Source organism: Pteropus medius, unplaced genomic scaffold (genome assembly GCF_902729225.1).
Source record: "Pteropus medius unplaced genomic scaffold, Ma_sr-lr_union100, whole genome shotgun sequence".
Taxonomy (NCBI): Eukaryota; Metazoa; Chordata; class Mammalia; order Chiroptera; family Pteropodidae; genus Pteropus; species Pteropus medius.
Genome location: NW_024354550.1, coordinates 6,441,070 through 6,461,638, shown reverse-complemented (window position 1 = coordinate 6,461,638; position 20,569 = coordinate 6,441,070). Strand labels below are relative to the sequence as shown.

General features: G+C 31.6%; 1 protein-coding gene across 6 annotated transcripts in view; it reads left to right on the top strand.

Annotated features, from left to right (window-relative positions):
- ROBO1 (roundabout guidance receptor 1) overlaps nt 1–20,569 on the top strand; it is a 374,585-nt gene that overhangs the window by 238,422 nt on the left and 115,594 nt on the right. For all 6 annotated transcript variants that reach the window (XM_039855122.1, XM_039855124.1, XM_039855127.1 and 3 more), the window contains one exon: nt 498–655. In XM_039855122.1, the coding sequence (XP_039711056.1) occupies nt 498–655 (158 nt within the window). The remainder of the gene's footprint in view (nt 1–497; nt 656–20,569) is intronic.

Here is a 20,569-nt window from a genome sequence, read left to right as displayed (position 1 = left end):
AGTGGATATTAAGGTTTACTCAGATGTATGCACGTATTTAGTTGGTATAGAGGAAGGAAAAGTAGAAAATTGCAAAAGAAAAATATAGGATTTTGTAAATTCATTTAATAATAGAAAGCATCATCCCAGTGAGTCGTGTAAGTAAAAGGAGGATTCAGTTATATTCATTAGCACAGGGATGAGAAAATATAGGCAGTTTGCAGAAAAGAAATGCAAGTTAAAGTTAAGTTAGATGTTAACCATCTAACTTAAGGCACTAAGCAGCAAAATACACTTGCACACTGGTCTATGAAAATATCAAATTATCCCTGTTGTGTATATCGAATGTCAGATATTTTTATTGAATTGCATATGTCTGTATATAGACATAAATTCTCCAAAATGCGTTGAGGTTGCTATTAGTAGTAGTTTATTATAACTGTCTCTTTTGCTGAATTTCTGTGATAAGGACTGTATATATCACTATTGAGTATAATGATTTAATCTTGTTGCTGCAGTACTGCGGGATGACTTCAGACAAAATCCTTCCGATGTCATGGTGGCAGTGGGGGAGCCTGCAGTGATGGAATGCCAGCCTCCACGAGGCCATCCTGAACCTACCATTTCGTGGAAGAAAGATGGCTCTCCATTGGATGATAAAGATGAAAGAATAACTGTGAGTATTTAATTCAGCAGTGGTGAACATTTATAGATCTAACCATATGTATTTTCACCAAAGAAAGAGAAAAAGTGTTTTTTTTTTAAATAAATGGTTGTATTATATCCCATTTTTAATTTTTCTTTTAAAATAAATATAGTTTAATTCTCTCAGTATTGATATGAAAATAAGTGAGAAAAATTCATGTCAGTTTAGAGAGTAGTAAAAGAAAACTATAATTTCTAGGTTAATGTCTTAAAGTTAACACTTTTATGTGTGACTTAATTATTATCATAACTCAGGACATATCACATTTCCTTGTGTTACAGTAAAAATTGTAAAAAAAAAAACAAAATCAGTAACATATATGTTTCCAGAAGACCTCTGAAGTTACTTCAGGATTTTTTTCTCTTTCTACTTTTTAAATTGTTTTTTTGTTCTATAGAGTATAATACTGTTTCTGAAAAATAAAATCTTATCTAAATGATAGGTAGTGATGAATTTACTCATTCCAAAATAAAATTGTGTTGACTGGATTAATGGATTTCAAATTCCTATTGTGATACAAGAAGAGAAGCATGCTCTCTGTAGTAATATGCATTTTCTTCTTGACATCAGTGATTCTGTGACTTATTTTTTTCTTCATATTTTCTATCTTGTAAGGAGTTCACTAAAGCATCTTAATAACTGAGCTCTCATTGATTCTACAATTGTACAGTATCTCCCTTTATTATTTTCTTTGTTCTGCACACATTCTCTGTCTATTGTGAATTCATTGTCCAAGATTAAAAGTTCCTCAGGAGAGTGCGTGTGCTAAGTGTATAAGAACAAAGTTATAACACAGACCACGTATTCCTAGTAAATGCTTGCACTATTTATGAACAACCAATTAGTAGATTATCATGAGAATGAAATAGTGTAAAAAATAGAGACGATTGCAGTAGACAAGGTTTTAAGGACCTTGAAAATCAAGTATTTTTCCTGATCTGAATTAGAATGAGTCTCTCAATGGATTTTTATAATTCTAAGAATTGGAGTAAGAATAACCTAGCTCTACTTTTAAGAGGTGCTGAAAAGTCTAATGACAAAGTAAACTATTTGTGAAAACACTGATTTTGGGAAATGGAGTCCAGAGGACAGGGGAATGGGGAGTACAGAAACAAAAGCTTCTCGTATTAGTGATAACATCTCTTTTAGATTTATGCACAATGAAGATAATATTTTCTCTTAAAAACATATTTTAAGACATTAAAAGATCATTATTTTTAATTCCCATTTCCTTGAGCTAATGATTTAAACATACTGAAACCATTATTATTCACCTCCTTCATGTCTTCCCTGATTACCTATGTGTGTGTAATACAAATAAATGATAAAATTCTCAGTATTAGAAGTACAGTATTAAATAGCTATTTAGAAGTAAATACCCTTCTGAAGTTTATATTCTGTGACTGAGTATACATATAAAGGCAAAATAGATACTGATATCTAGTATGTTACACTATAATAAGCTCTATAAAAATGAAGTAGTAAAGGAGTAGACATTAATTAGGATTGGGGTAAGATCTCAATTTTAGATAGGATAAGCAGAGAATGCTTACATAAAGATCTAAAAATCGAGGGAGAGAACTATACGGGAATCGGGAAAAATGTTCTAAGCAGACCAAACACTAAGTTTAAAGACCCTAAGGCAGGACATACATACCTAACATATTCAAAAAGGAGCAAAGTGGTGGTCAATGTTGGTTGAGTAGAGAGAGCAAAGTTGAGATTTGGAAGAGGTAGCATTGGGGGTAACAATTAGCCAGATCTTATAGGCCTTGTAAATAGTTTTTCTTTTCCCTGAGTGAGGTGTAAAGCATCAGAGATTTTTCAACAGAATCCTCAGCTGTCTTGAGAACACACTGAAGTGTAATAATGGCAGAAGCAGGGAGACATGCTGGGAGCTTTTGCAGTAATCTAGGCAGGAGGAAAATAGTGGTTTGGACCAGTCTACTAGGATCGGAGTTAGTGAGGAGTGGTTAGGTTCTGGATCTGCTGTGAAGCAATAGCCATCAGAATTTGCTAAAAGATTGGATATGGCTAGTGAGAAAGAGAGACGAGTCGAGGATTGCCTTACTAGATTGGTCCGAGCAACCGAAAAGATAGAGATGCCATTAACTGAGATGCCATTAATTGTAGAAGGAGAAAATTTTGGAAGGTATCAAGTGCTCAGTTATAAACACTGTAATTTTGAAATTCTTATTAGATATTCATGTGTAAATCTCAAAGAGGCAGTTGGAAACATGACTCAGAAATTCAGAGTTGAGGTTAAGCCTGCAGAAAAAATTGAGTTGAGGTAGATATAACAAGTACTTATTATTGTGCAATCCTTCCCTCATTCTGGGCAGATGAAAGACTCTACTTCCCAGCTTCCTTGCTATTGGGCAGACCAATTTGACTAGTTCAGCTTCATGGGCTGTGAGTAAAAATTAAATGCTACCAAGTGTGCCTCTAGCACTTTCTTTCCCACGTGGCATTCAAGAAGGCTGCATGTTTCAGGTAGTGCAGCTCAAACATGGAAGCCACCCAAAGAGCCTGGGCCCCTGAGTCATGTGTAGCAAAACTTTCCACCCCACTCTTCTGTCTTCTCATGATGGACACGTAGAACAAATAAGAAATAAATCTTTGTTGTGTTAAATCACAGAGAATTTCTTTCCACAGACTAATGTAGCCTGTTCTGATGAAAATGGGAGTCATCTTAAAAACAAGAAAATGGAATTTACCAGAAAGTTTTTGTTTTATGTGTATTTGTGCATTTTTTGTGACGTTAACAGTTTAAATCCACTATGGTAAATTTGATTTTTTTTATAAAGCCTTTGAACATCCTATTGTGTCATATATGAATTAGAAAAAAATATTATGGTTTATGCCAAAATGTTTAATTTATTTTAGGATCTTTGTTTACCTTCTGCTGTCTAGAGGATGGTATACTGTAATTAAAAAGTACCAGTTCCCCAACGTATTAGTAGTTTAGAATCAATATTACAAGAACCGCCACCGATCAGGAATTAAACAATTTAAAGTTGTAATAACTTATAACTATGAAATGATGCCAAGATGTTAATGTATAAATAATTTTAAAATCATTTAGATGCTTCCAAAGTGATGATTCATGATAATGTTCCATATGCTACGAAGTCGTAACATCTGAAACTTTTACTATTTCTGAGACCATCTGTGTGTTTTATATAAATTATGACTGTTAAACTGATAAAACACTAGAGGTAAAAAGCACATTTATATATGCAGGGAAATGAATAGATTAAAAATCAACAGTTTGTGTTTAAAATTTAGATCATAATTGGTTTTGTTTTATTTTCTTCCTTTAGGCAAACTAAAATTGAGTAATTAAAACAGAAAGTTAAAACAGAAACAGAATGCCTGACATTATTTCCAATCCTTTTATTTTTTCAAAAATTTAAAGTAGTTTTTTTTATTTTGTAAATTCTTAAGAGATATAGGTTATTAGATATTTTATGTGTGTCTTCTTTCCTAAGCTGTGTTTTCAAATGACTATTTTCATTTCTATTGTTAATGTACTTTGCCAAATGTGTTGAGTATAGACGAACAGAAATTAAAGCATGCAATATCTTTATGAAAGGCAAGTGAAGATTGCACGGTTATTGCTACAGTTCTGGTCATAGGAATTTCTAGAGTTCTTTAATGTGGTGGCTTTCTTTGTTGAAAATGTAAAGTATGACTCTCCCAGCTGTGAGAACAAAGACACATCCTACAAAAAAGGGGAAATAGTAATTGAATTGTAGCTGCACCTGTATTTTTTGATGTTGTCATTTCTCTTTACATTGACCTAGATTCTGAGCCAAATTTTAGATCTATAATGATTATAAACCAGGAATATGTAAATAGCATTTTCATGTTTTCCTAACTGACAGGAGAATCTTTTAGAACTCCTTTGGCACATATTTCTTAGAATAATTTGAAGGAGGCCTTAGATGATATTTGTCTCTAGTGTTCTTCCTTTCTTTTCTTTTTTCCTAAACATAAATATTTAGAGTTAGAAATAGAAGTAGTTGAAATGGCAGGATTGATTAAATAGATTTACTTCAAATGTCTGAGAATTAGTCATAACCATTATTAATTAATAAATGAAATTTTCTCATAGAGAGATGAATCAGAGGGCCAACGACTCCTTTTTGATGTAGAACAACATTCAGACATATCTGACAAAGAACAATAGACATTTTATTTCATTACATCACATTTTGGAAATATTGTATTTAATATTCAAAATTATTTTATAAGTTGTAAAATTGAGAAAATTAAGATTGGGAAGAAAAAAATGTAATGCTAAATATAGAAAAAAAATTTGTTCAGTATAAAAACTAAAATTGCCCTTGAATTAAAAAGGTAAATATGTTCGAAAGTAGATATCACAAATATGTTCCTAGATTATAAAATACTTTAATTTTGAACGAAGATGGTCAATAACAGGATTATGTTTAATAAAAGCTGCCAAACAGACTCCAAAAGTCCCAAGAAAAAAATTTAGTATGGTTTTGGATCTGAATGGAGTGAATAGTCATTGGTGATAAGAGAAGAGAAAGTTACTGATAGAAAAACATGGAAAAGTACTAAATTTATTTTAAAAATTGTCACTTATTTTATATTTATTGACTTAAGTGATTTTGATATTATTATCTTAGTGAAAATTAAAGTATGTTACAAATTAGAACAGTTTTTGGAGTTACAAACGCTTGCACAATGTCTGAAGGATAAGTTTCCCATATCTTTCTTTTGGGTCTGTGGGAGGTGAGTATCCTCTTGGTGGTAGCTATAGGAATTGCAGGCATAGAGACAGAAGAAAATATAGCCAATCTCTCATAAAAGATAGCTTGTAAGTAAAACTTATTTAATTAATTAATATAAGCATAAAAAGAAATGTGTTCATAAACTAAAATATTAAGCTATTCAATAGTACCTAGCTGATAACTAACAAAACAGTGGCTAAATAGTTTACCTCAACATATAATAAATTGGGATAGCAAATCGATACCATTATTTTAATAAAACAAAATGACAATTACATGTGTTTCTATATGAGATCTGATGATTTATGACTAGATATTTTGATTTGGATTAGTAAATGAATATTTATAGAAACAATAGTAAATTCTCAATACCTGGAACATAATAAATATACAATAAATGTTTATGGAATGTTACAAACACTTCTGCTTATCTATCATGAAAACAAATTGAAAAATAACCACTCCATTTTTCAATCTGAAGTTTTTCAAACAAATGTGTCAAGTTTTAGAAATGGTTATTGCAGGGATACCAACATTTTACTACTCCAGTATGCAGTAATAACAATAGCTATCGTATTTCAAGTCCCTGCCATGTACCACATGCTTTATATTTTTTCATTTAAGCCCCTTAAAAATTCAAAAGCCATTTTTTTCCATTATGGCTACTTATAGCAGTAGCTTAGTCTCCTGGAGAAGAAAAAGGAAGAGGAGGAGGAGAAAAGGATAAAAGGAGGAGAAGGAGAAGAGAGAAAGATGAAGGGGAAAGGGAGTGGGAAGAGATGATAATAGTAAACCTTTAATGTAGCACTTAATATGTGCCAGGCTTTATTCTAAGCCCTTTGTATATACTGACTCAATTAATCTTGATAACAACCCTGTTGGATAAATACCACAATTTCGCTAATACAGTGGTTAATTTCAAATGGTCTAGAGGTATAATTATGGGAGCAACTGGCTTTTGTTCACTTAAAACATTTCTTATTTGGTCCTATACATTTTGTCACATATGTAATTTGCTATCAATGCAAATTTCAAATCCGAATGACAGCAACTCTTAGTTTCCATTAATGAAATATTATCTCTAAGTTTGCAAGGGTCTAGATAGGTTAGTTCACACAAGAGATGTTATGGTTGTCTTGAAAGTATGTTTGGTACTTTTGAGATTTAGTCTATATTTTGTCCAGTAATGAAAACTATAACATAGCAAAGATCTATAAAATTTTGATATTTAATGATTTAATAAAAGATGACTTAGAAATGATCAAGTTCAACCAAAAGTTATAGATAGCTCAGACAAACTAAAATTATTTATTTTGGACACAGAAGTCTTAATATTAAAAGGCATTAGGAGATTGCCTAAAGAGGATGATAAATAATTGTTCACCATTTGGCATTTAGGGAAAGACGGTGTATATTTAAAAACTGTCCTGAATCATTGAATGATTCAACTGAATGAGCTTTATAGTTAATTGTCAAAATTGTGGATTAGCCAAGTTCTAATATCGACTGTATACATTTCAAAAGTTACTGCTCAAAATTTAAGCAATTCTGAGAAAATATGTACTGAATGGAAAATTGAGTTTAAGGAAATATTGATGGAGTTTTGTATAGGTACAATAAAATATGGTAAAAACTAACACAATAACAATACATTGTAAATAGTGAGATCTACCTGGACTAATTCTGAAATTCTAGAGTTAGTTTCTTCATAATAACTTTTGACTGTCATTTATCGTGAATAATTTTATTTTAGTGTTTAAAAGAAGAGCTTAAAAGATGTTCATCTTTTCATGTTTGAAATTCTTAGCTTTTAAGCTAAAATTTAAAGGTGAATAACAGATGCTTTTTCCATCTTCTATGTATGTGACTTTGTAACATAAGCATTTTTGAATGACTTGAGTTATTCCTTGAGATAATCTGTACCTTGAATTTTTTTATTCTTTTTTCTATCTGTCCTCAATATAGCAAGCTACGAATATTCTATATGTCTTACAGACTTTATTTTACTTAACTGAAAAAAATAATTTGGATTATGGGGAAACAATTTTATTATGTTATTTATTTTCATCAAAACCACAGTCCAATTAGAAACCATTTTATTGTCAATTTTATCTATTTATCACATAATTATATTAAGATTTAATTCATTCTATTTTTGGAAAATATGGGAAAAAATTCATATCATTAATGTGCTTTAACATAATGAGCAAGCCCAGTTAGTAGCATTTTCTTAAGGTTTCACTTAGATGGGATAACCAACCATCTTGGTTTGCTGGGAACTATCCTGGTGTTAGCACTGAAAATCTCTAGTCCTGGGGAAAAACCCTCAGTTCTGGGAAAACTGGGACAGTTGGTTACCCTAAGCCTAGACAGCTTAAAGGAATTGATTTATGTATGAATGAGAAATTGCATTCATACAAGGTAAGTAAAAAGTAGTTAAATATAAATAAAAGAGTTTTAATTTAAGTATATGATTTCTTTCGTAAGTAAATTAAGGATCAGAACATTATGAATGAGGTTAGGAGAAAGATTCAGTTATACATACAAAAATTATTTAACACTTCCTTCTCCCACGGTAAAGAGGTACAATTGTTAAAATGCAACATGTCATCAGTTCTTTTTCCAGTCCTTTTCTGCTTCCTGTGTGTCTTTATAGGTTTCTTTGATTGCTCTTGTTGGTGTGATATTTCGGTAAAAAGCAGCTGACTCACATCCCATCAAACCCCCAGTGTCCTCCAGATCCTTTGCAAATTTGGCATTTAGCCTTCTCCTTGCCAATTGCTTCCTTTCCCCAAATTCCCACATGTCTCCTTCCTCCGCCATCTGCTCTTTCTCCCTTCCTTCGATTAGTGCTCTCCTCTGGTCTTCCAATTTCTTTCATTGTTCAATGTCTGTTGCTTCCTTTTTCCTCTCTCCTCCCCTAGAGGAAATCAACATACTTAATGTAGCTGATGTCATAGAGCCCTTTTTTCCTAAGAAGTTAAATTTGTGTACCTGTGAAATAAATATATAGTTCTGTTACATGAAGGTCAAAGGAAACCGGTATAGTGAACCAGGATTTTTCTTGTGTCCATTTACTTAGTCATAAACATTATATATTTTATCTTTTTTTAAGAAATAAAAAATGTTACCCATGATTTAAATTTAAGTCAAATAAATTTTATAATATAAATCACAGGAATGAAAAAATGAGTATAAGAGAATATTTATGGACTATTAATTTTCAAGTTTAGTGATTGAAAAACAGTGGATTAGTAGAATAAAACAATCTTAGACATTGTAAGACCACATTGTAACTTCAGGCTTCAACACCTTTTAAATGTGTGATCTTGTGGACATTTTGATCTCTATAAATTACATTGTTTCCATTTGTGAAATTAATTGTCTCATAATACCTATATTGGTTCACAGTGTCATTGTGAGAATCCAGTGAGAGAATACATGTCAAATGTCACCGTAAATGGTGACACGCTCTATACCGCTTAGTACCAGGTGTTTTTGTTATTATTGTTGGTTGTGTACCTGTCTGAACTCTGAATGTATTTAGTCATCAAAACCGTGACGGAAAAGGAAAATCAGGAACTGTTTGTGTCACAGCAATTTCAACTCTTCCAAATAAAAAAGAAAACTATTTACATGTATATGAAAAGAGATTCAGCATTTATATCTCATCTAATCAGTTCTAGCTATAGCTGATTCACGACTGTGAGAAAATTTCCAGTTTTACAGACTCACCATGAATATTTAGCATTGGTGAATATTATGAATAAATAGTGTTTAGACTAATACCAATATTAGAAAACTAATTTGAATCCTATGTACACCTTTATTGTGCAATGTAATAATGAACTGGAGATTCTACAAGAGAATTAAGCCTTAGTGCCCTAAGGTAGTCACTGTGTATAATAAAATGACTTTTCCCCTGTGTTGCCAAAACAGTTCTAGTTATGTACAATTCCTGGGGTTATTGAGAAATGCTGTGATTCAAATGAGCTATGCTGGTTGAGGAAGGCTGGTTAATCTTCCTGAGGAACATCCTGAACCTTTCCAAAAACTTGTAATTCTCTTTAAATAATTACACATATACTAATCATGTTTGGACACTGAAACTAGAAAAATGAAAGCCAAACATTTTGGACTTGCTTATGAAGTCCAAGTACACTTTTGAAAAGATTGTAATAAAGTAATGCATTCTCAGTTTTAACACACAAATTACTTTAGATGACAATATAATTATAAACATAATTCCAGTGAGCATTTGGTTGTTGCTATGGCTTTTTATTATTTGTGTGTTAGACGTGCATTTAAAAGATTGGATACCAAAAGCTTAAAAAGCCAAATTACTAGAGTTTTTGCATATGCTATTCTCTCTATACCCCCTTTGTCTAATTCACTCGTTTTTCAAGTTTCAACGTTTAAAGGCAACTTCTTCAATGGAGCCTTCTGCAAAACCCCACTCTGCACACCCACTCTAGATTTATTTTCCTGTTGTTATATGTCCCTTTTCCTTTCGTTATTTCTCTTTTAAGCTGTTGCAGCTCATTATTTATACATTACTCATCTAACATACATAAGACACATAAAGGCCAACTTATTCCCTGTGTCTGTCTTATGGTAGAAGGTCAATACATTATTTCTTGAGAAAATGTTAAATAAATGAAATATAAATCAAAATAATGTCTTTAAGCATACCCAGAACTCTATTAAAGTTGCTAATCCTAACATAGTTGATTGTATTTCTATATATACTTATATATTTATTTTCTTATTCTCCTATAAAATGAGAAGGAGGTGTCATCCACACCATTTCTTTCTTCTGCAGCATGGGTTTTCATTGGCTTAACAGTAAGAGAAGGAAGATATGTTACACAGTTTAATTATGTGAGTAAACATATTTCTGTAAGTGTGACTTACAGATACTCACAGAATTTTAGAGATGGAGCTAACTAGAGAGACTGTGAATAAGCAAGCTCCCTCATTTTTTAAGAAGAAACAGAAAACCAGGGAAGGTGATTTGCCCTGAGTCACTTAATGGATCTGTGCTATGAATTGGGTGTAAGAGCCAGACCTCTCAACACCATTCTTTAAGCTAGCCCTGATCAACCCTCTAAAACAGTACAAAGTTTGATGAAGATATGTCCTAACAAAAAAATCCACAGGTAAAGTGTTTTCCTGGATTCTTCTCATACAGTTTTGTCACTTGTTTCGTATCCTAAATTCATTATTTCCTATCTTAGTATCAGTATAGAAAGTAGTATTTTCAATATATAGGGTTTAACAAATTTCCCTGCTTATTTATGCATTGGGTACAAACGTGACGTTGCATAAATTTGATTAATAATTCTGTGCATATTTTTGCTTTATCAAGTATGTTATTAAGAACATATCTAAGTTCATCTTTAGTAATTGTCTATCTGAAGTAGCTTTAAAATCTCATTCAAAAAATAAAAATAAATTACAGTAATTTACGTAGTGTGTTAAACTTAACTTATGGTCATCTTGGGAAGATCTCTTATGTCTGCACTAATAATTAGACCTTGGTCAAGTTTCTTAATTGATGAAAATATTAAGATAATATCTCTCCTGGCTATTTATCAGGATCATTATAAAAATCAAACCAGAGCAGTGTAAGTGTTTTGAGGATTATCAGTGACAACCTCATTATAAGATGTTATTTTAAGGATTCTTGTCTTGATTTCCAGCTGATGTTCATTCTGCATTGATAGTAATAACTTGGAGAGATGAGAGACCAGAGATTTTTAACTTCAGAATTAAAAAGAACCCTTTTGAAGTAGACATATAGTGGACCAAAAAAGAAAAGAAAAGAAAAAGAACACAGTGATATAATTGTGATATATCATGTTTTGATCAATGTTATATACGAATCTCCATTTGTATAAGATATATCTTTTTGGGGTTTTATAATTAATAGTCTACATGCCCATTTTTGTCTGGGTCCCTTGAAACACCTAGTTACAATTGCTAATAAAATTCTTATAAATTCCATACAAACTGACTCAGATCCTACAGAGAGGATTAAGTATGTCTGGATGCGGAGATAAAATAGCAGAGGCTAAATATTTTCTAGTCCAACAAATAATCTTTGGTGACTTCAGGAAACAACTTACTAAAAAATGTTCAAATTCCCTCTAAGTGGCGTAATAAACTTCAGTATGAGTAAAATTCAACAAATGTGAAAAATTAGAATAATCTTGAAGAGCTTTGATATTGTACGTCATTTATGTTTTCTCCTGTTTTGTGTTACATGTTGATTGTCCGTATTTTTTTTTAATCTCTTGAGATGATTCTAGCCTTCTGATTTTTTTTTCCAAATAGATTTCCTCAAAAACAGATTTGATTATTTTCCTCCCAAATTCAGCCCCACTCAAATGTTAGTTTCAGCCAGAGCAACATTAGATGACATGGAGGAATGCCTAGCAGATCTGCCTGAGCTGCCTTCCAGGTGGAATTCCACCAACTCCTGAAGTTCATGGACCAAATCCTGATATGGATGTATGCTGCTTTTTAGCATCCGTGACCCTTAATTAGAATAGATCTTATAAGAAGTTGCACATGTCTCAGAAATTTGAGTAATCACAACAAAAAAAAAAAGTTATACTCATAATTCAAAGTAATTATCAATACAGTATACTAACAAGAAGTATTAATAACTACAAAATGAACACACATGGTCAGATGGCAAAGCCTATAATAGAAAATTCAGATAAGCTTGATATCCTAACATAGAAAGCTGATTTACAAATATTACTTTTCCCTGTGTTTTTCCCTGATAATGTATACTCCTCAAGCAGCTGTGTTTCTTCACTTTTTAAGCAATTTGATATATTCGATCAGGCCATTAAATTTCTCCAAATAGCCAAGGACTAGTGGAACACTGTCTGGGAACACTTTAATTATAGGTTAAAGTAGTTTTCCAAATTAAAAATACAACCTTTTCAGATTTCAAGGATGGTATTCTAACCAATTTATTTTATTTTCAATGTTCTATTAATTACAGATGAAATGTTTCTCTAAAGATATAGTTTTAAAATTTATCTTAAAACAATGCTTATAAATCTTACCTGTAATTTGGAAAATGTATGAGAAAACGATATCAGAATACTTTTTAGTAAATCTGTTTTTTAAAAGCTTACTTTTCTCTTTGCTTATATTTTTTGTGTTTGTTCACAGTGGCCCAGATATTTTGTTTTCCGGTTTACCACAGGCAGAATGAATTGTAATTTCAAAGAATAATCATAAATTCAAAAATGCACTTGTTTGCACAAGGCATTCTTTCCTTAAAACATGGCCCAAGATACAGAAATCAAATTAAGATTTTAAATTTTAAATTATTTTTAATCTGAAGACTTTAAAAGGGTTTAGATTTCCTTTTCATTATTTATAATTGGCTAAGATTGACCTTATCTATTTATCTTCTTCATATTATCACTTTTATTTAGATGCTCTCTTAAAGAATAATTCCCTGTCTTATGCTGAGGTGATGTCGTCTCTAATCTAATGCAGATTCCGCATTTCTTTTGTTTAAAGCCTACTTGCTTTAAAAGTGTTAATTGGTACTATTGGTAACAGCTGACCACTTTAATTTTTATCTTTTTAAACCCGAAGAATTCGATAATATGATAAATTGTACACTTGTAAAATAATCTAGTGCACATTAACAAAATTATTAACAGATGACACAGGTTTTCTCTTTTAAATCTTACAAATCTAGGCTATCACAAAGCTTTAAAGGCTGATCACACAAGAAACAGGCTCATGTTTAAGTCACCGTTATCTCGTGACTAAGTCAGCATTATCTTGTATGAAAAAATTTCAAGAGCACTTGAGCTTGATCTGTGTAATACTGGCTGAAAATAGTGAAAATTTGTCTCCTGAAGTGGATAAAGTGTAATTAACTAAAGAATTCATTATTTCTTATTTCTTTGCCTTTTAACATTTATGGTGTCACTCTTCTCTCACCTAGATGTATCATATCATCATATTGCCTATGTACCATGCTGATAAAAGATCATGTTGTATTTTCTCATCTTTATTAAGGAAGCTTATAAATATTCTGTTTAAGTTTTAAACATTCCATTGTAATAAGTGCATGTTTATATGGGAAGAGTCATTCCTCTGTAGGAACTAATGTAAAAATTTACCTAATTACATCTCTTAAAAAGAATACATACACATGTGAAGTGTAAACACGCACATTTTTTCCCCACTAGCAGCTAGATGGACCAATGGCATTTAGGTTGGATATCCAGATCAGTCAGGCTTAAATATAGAGTATGATGGAAGGAAGACCATCAATCTAACTCAGGGAGATCCGCTAATAGCACCTATTTCTTCCCCAAGCCTTGGGTTTCAGGATCTAAACATTTACATGATGTTCCTAATTTGTAGTTTGTGAAGTGAGAAGGAAGGAACATATGAGCTCTTTTTTCTGTCCAAAAAAACATACTCTGTATAACCATTACTTTAGATCTATAAAGAAGGAGCTCCAAATACTTACTAAATGATCTGGAGGATGGTTCTGATCATTTTAAACCTTATTTTTCTCATCTCAAAGTAGGAAAATATACCTCCCCTGTGAGACTTGTAAACATGAAAGATAACATATGCAGCAAAGTCATGTATACAGCAGATGACAGACAATACAACACACTTGTTATTAATTATAACAATAATAATCCACATTGTTGTTTAAATATGTTAGTAAATTTACCACCAATTCACTGATGTATTTTTCATTTGTGGAAAAAGCTGTCAAAGGCATTTTACACTTAGGATATAGTATTTTTTTAATGTGTTAGATTTTTACAATCATTAAGTCCTTTAAAACTTCTATTGAAACATAAGAGAATCTAAATTTATTATTTTGGAATAAAATAATCAGAATTTAAATTTGTCTTTTAAAAGACAATATAAAATAGAATATTTTAACATAAATTTTAAAATATCAAACTTTTTTTTAAGAGATGACTGAAATTAAGTAAAGAAATTAAGAGGATAATTATATAAACATTTTTAATTTGCAAACAAATCAATAAAAGCATTTAATACTCTTTATTATGTTTCTATACAAGTAAGACTGTTCTTAAAGTGGCTACAAATTGGAGTAAACATTCATTCCCAATCTTTGGTATTTTAATCCTAAATTGCCCTATTGAAGAAGAGCAAGAAGAGACTTGTAAGTGACAAGCCTAATTGATTAGAGTCAGGGCTCTTCAGAACAGGGTCAGAGATTAAATGTCCATATGGTCAGTTGCTTCACTCTCGTTTATTGAAGACATACAAAACTATGCCAGAACCTAGCTCAGTTATTTGGCTAATGTATGCTTCACTTCATAAGGGACACATGATAAGATAGAGATAATAACATCCCACTCCCCATCACTGCACATGTTAAAACAAATGCAAATATATCTGCACACTTCCTAACAGAAAGCAAGTTGGATAATTTATACATGTGAGGACTAGAGTAAAATCTTGGGAATAAAGGTTTGAGTTAGAGCGTAAACAAACTCTTTGGTGGGTCACATTAAGCTTCAAAATTATCCATACGCATTTCCTCTTGTTTCCTAAGACTTCATCATAACTCATAGACAAATAAATAAAAATAAATGCATCCGGCTGCTTTATATTTCTATTACTATCTGTGAAAATGAAAGAGAAAAGAGGGATCTATGTGAAGAATATTTTGAATATCATTTGGAGTGGTATTTGTTTGAGACAGTCTTTCTCAGACTGTTCAGTTCCCTGCTCAATACAAAAACATAGTGAATAGAAAATGTGCAAAAAGTATTAATAGTTTTAAGGATCTCCGAGTTTTGAATTCCTCTACTCCTAAATCTGAATTTTGAGTGAATTCTAGGTTGCTTCCATACAAACTTAATTGGGAAGTTTCAGTATTAAGTGGTGGAAAAGTTTCTGGTGGGAGAGATGTCAGTCAGTGAGAAGATTAAGAAACAAGTAAAGTCCATAAAATAAAAAAAAAATAAATAAATAAATAAACACTGATTTTATGTTTCTTGCCTTCCACAGAAAGTATAATTTCTGTGATGGCAAAGAGCTTGTCATATCTAATCTCTAGCACGACACCCACATAGAAGGCACACTATCAGATTTTTCAAGATCTGAGAAATTGGATTTATGGAATTCTTCGATTTCTGAATCCAAGACACTTTCATACTCAACCTTGATTTGGCTTGGTCATGGTTATGTGTCTTTTTTAGAATATAAGTTAATTTAAATTTCAAGAGTAAACAAATTATACACAATGTCTGGAAAAGGTATTATCTTAGCAAGGCATTTGGTGGTGAGAGAAATTCCCACACTAGAACAAAACTATAGAGAAGAGCTAAACATAAGAATCCATGGAAGAAAAAAAGGGATTTACTGTTTGGATAGTATTTTCAGCTGGTGTACTTGTAACTTGAAAGAACCAAGTGTTTGGAAATGAGCTTTTCTCCCCTCAAATACTAAGAGCATTTATCATCTTTATTTCCAGAGTATAGTTGTAATTCCTTCATTGATTTTTTTTTTCAGGCTGTCCTAACAGTGACTATATGTAAATTCAGAATTATAGCCAGATGGTTGGACGAGGTGATAAAAAGCAAACCTGGTTTTGCAGGAAATGAAAATTGCCCATAAGACTTTGTTTTTACCTTTAAAACAGCAGGACGTTGTTTCATAAGACCTGTGAAGGAACGAATACATTAACTTTAATAGCTATGAGCTAAATTAATTTTTCATATGCATGCAGAATACTATCCTGTTATACCTAGAATTTTCATAGCGATAAGAGTCAATCTATTTTCTTATTTTTAGGAGATAGATAACAGAGGCTATTTTCTTCCAAAACCACTTTTTTATTGCCTCCTTTTTATAGGATTGATTCACTTTAGGTTCTGATCTTAAGGACTTGGGAATCAGATACCTGGGGAGTCAGTGAAAAGTCTTCCCTGCTTCATCTGCTCTCCATTTCACCAGCAGTCAGCAGTCTGCCCCTGGTTTGGAATACGACAAATTAGAGAGGGCTTTTTCAGTTAATTGCTTTAGGCTACACAACTGACTGGCTCAACAAAATGGGTGTGCAGGAGAAATAGCCAAATTCAAATCTTCATGTGGACTTTGAGCTACACTTAAGCAAGCAAAATAGGTGTGTTTTAAGGAGACTGTTTCTTCTATTATTCTTTATTAAAATTGGGATTCATGAAAAAGTCCTCTGGTATTATAAACTAGATAGATATAGAAAGGTAATAATTTATACCTTCACAAAGAAAATTATCCTCTCCCTTTAACTTAACTATGTCTCTCTGCAGGGTGGCTCCTACTTACCTGCAATTAGCAATACAGCACTTCTTCTATGTAATCTATAATCATATTATCATGGGTGTGCTTCTGCAGCAGCAAACAGCCAACTACCAATTTATAAATCATTATGAGGTAGACATGAATAGTAGGAGAAACGGAAATAACAGAGAAATGCAGCTGCCATAGTCCTAAGCAGAAATTCTCCCAGGCCTGTGTTTCTCAGCTGGCAGCTCACCAAGCTGTGTAGAGAGCCACGCGTTCCCACTGGGATAATTGCTATTTCTGCATGAGTCTCTTGTTGCTTCTCTCTGATGATCAAGTGTGTTTAAACTCCTGGCTGAAATCATGTTGGTTTTTAAATAGTACTGTAGAGTGCACCAGCAAACAAATGAAATTGGATCATATTCTCTTCTATGCATGTAAACCAAAGCAAATGTGGAACGCCAATGGAGAGATCCTAATTACCTACTTTTCCTCTCCATTCCACTCCCAAGAGAACGGTTGAAAGACATACAAGTTATGGTTTTCTCCTTGTAATGCTGTCCCTTTTAATGTCACCAAGTAAAATGTAGAATGGTCATTTGATTGCTTTCAAGTTGTCATTTTCATATTTTCTTTATAATGAATATGTACTTATGTAGGTATCTTTTTGTTATATTTTGTTTTGTTTTGTTTTGTTTGCAAACCCCAAGAACATTATTTACACTTTAAGTAGGCTCTAAGAGAGGAAATGAGCTTTGTATAAGGGTGGACAAGTAAATGAATTAGTAAAACCCGGGCGAAAGAAAACTCTTTACAATATGATTGAAGTTTGACTGAATTAATTTTGTTTTCGTAACCTATTGAAAAAAAAAAAGTACATATTAGCATATAATCTATTTTTCTTCATTTAACCCTTTTTTAAGGTAAAGTTGCTTTCAGTTTGTGTCACAAGTCAATATTAAAGTATGATATGGTAATAAGCACATGGCAGCTTTAACTAACAGCCTTTGGATGAGCAGCATGGAAGTAGATCATGTGTAATCAAAAGGCCTGAGTGGTTAATAGTTAAAACAATTCATTTTGTCTTTCCCATCCGCCCCCTTCTCCTCCTGCCTCTCTTTCTCCCTCTCCCTCCTCTCAGTTTAAAGTCTCTGTGAACCAGAATGAAATAGGAATAGGGGAGGTGAAAAATTTTCAGAAAATTAGTTGAGGGATAATAATCTTTATGAAATGTAAAAATAATAATAAACTTTGTTAGCTAGGAGGAATAACTGTGATTTGGCTGACCTTGGTTTATTGTTTGTATCTTTATCTAAAATAAAATTTAAGTTTGAGACTTAAATTTGAAATCTTATGCTCATGGATATGTGATATTATTTTCAAAAAAATTACTTTTATGTGACAAGATTAGTATAAAGAAATAAAATAAATAAAAATTAATTCCTTGAAATTTGTTTTTAAAAAAAGTACTGATGGGTAATTAGAGTAGTAGATATGTAAATTGTTTTATATCAGTGATTTTTGAAAATAAATATTTATTGAAAATTTGAATTTTACCTGATTACAAACTACATCGAAATTTAGGTTTTAAAGAGTGAAACAGTCAAATATGTGGTGACAGAAAGAAATCTAACTATGGGAGGTGAACACACAGTATAAATATATGTATACCATATATATATATGGTATACATATATTTATATGGTATACATATATGTATATATATATACATATATGTATATATATATATGGTATACATATATATGTATATATATATGTTCACCTCCCAAATAAATATATATATGCCTTACTGTTAAAATGTACAGCGGAAACTTACTGGATTTCATTAACCAATGTCACCATAAAAAATTAATTAATTTTTAAAAATTACATTATAAGTTTAATGATAAAAAATAAAGAGTGAAACAACAAAATTATTCATGTGTATATTCAGAAATGTGAAGTGCATCATATGATATTAAACTGTAATTAGTAAAAACATAAAATTAATTCTAGACATGACTTCTCTATTAACTATTCTTACTGAACTACTTATCTGGGGATATGAGCAAGAAATATTGCCAGATATGAAATACTGTAATTTCTTTGATATTGTGTAAGATTTGAATCTTTTACTTGGTTATAATTTTTTTTGATTACTATGAGACATGTATTTTTTCCAATCCTTTGTCTATCACTCGTACAATATAGTTATGCTACCACCAGTGTTTTCCCTAATTTAGAATGCAATAAAGCATGATTGTTTTTAAAGATAACTGTAGTATATATTAGAAGATATTCTTTAATCTGAATTGTTTACATTTAAAGGTTGATAACACTTTTGCAGTCAGATTGCAAATAATAGGTATTATTTCACTTTTCCCTCTCTCTGCTCCCTGTTCAAACAAGATATCTTTTTTGGTTTATTTTTATTGTTGTTGTTGAATGAATGCTAAATTTTAAAGAAATAAAAGCTATTATTGTGACTCTTCTTCATGTCTCTTTTGAAAAGAGTCCTTAGGGACCATCCAAAACTACCCTGTAGTTTATTTCACCAAAGACAATGTCCAGGGGCTATGACTGGCCATCTGGGGTACCTGAATCTCATTGTCATTAAGAAGTCTTAAACTCATGCAAAATACTTCTCTAGTTCACAACAGCTTGATATCTGTTCTGTAGGTCAAAGATCCAGGCAGAATTGACAGCATTGCTATGAAGAGGTAATCTGGCCAAAGAGAGTACTGAATTGTTTAAGGATGATATACTAGGCTATAAATCAAAACTTCTTATGTCACTGACTTTGCAAAATAGTATGAAACAGTGGTAAAGAATCAAGTTTTTCAGGAAAAAATAATTTCTATACCCTGCTGCTCTAAAAATTTTACTCATCATATTAATCCTGCTTATCAAGCAAGGTTACTGTAAATGAACATTTCTGAGGCTTTAATCTTTTAGAAAATTATAAAAATTAAATACTTCTCAATTTCTCATTGGTATGATGACACCTATGCATATCATATATATGTGCGTATGTATATATATATATTTTTAAATGTATTTCTTTAACATTCTAAATCTGTATTCTTTTAATTTATTAGGATGTATTTTAAAAATAATATTTCTAGTAAGGAACACAGATTTTGAGTACAAAATCTATTAAAGGAAATGAGATAAATTATATGACATTTTGGTGGTTAGCAATCTGAGTCATCTTTGAAGCCCTTAATATAATTAGTGGTTTTGTTTTTGGTCTGCTGAATTCAAGTCATATTAGGTTAATGTAATTAAAAGCAGAAAAGATCTTGTGTAGCCCAACTAGTTAATTAGCCCCAGTTGGTTTAGTATGTTAACCTAGAGGTGTATGGATAACATTGTGCGGGTGATGCCTAAAAAAAAAAAAAAATTCTGTGTAACAGATACTACAAATCATCTGACTTGCTTTAGGGTAGAAAATGAAGACATACCAAGGAGTTCATTTTAAGTTCATCTTTATTTCTGATTTTAAGTATTGATTGCAGGGTAAGCTCTATACTCTTTAGAATAACCAGTCAAAAAGCTTACTTAATTTACAGTTTGAAAGAAAGCATGCTTGTTTGTGTGCAAAGAAAAAAAAAATTTCTTCTTGTAGTCTGGAAATAAGAATTCTGATTTTAGTTTTTATGCTTACCAGGAAAATAAAATGATCCTCTTTACTTTGGTTGAAAAGCTGTTACCTTTGGGGGCTACCTAACAAAGCTACATCTTACATCTGATTTTTCTATATTATCTTGTTTCTCTGTCAACAATTCCGTAAAGGAGATGAAAGCAACTAGAAAGA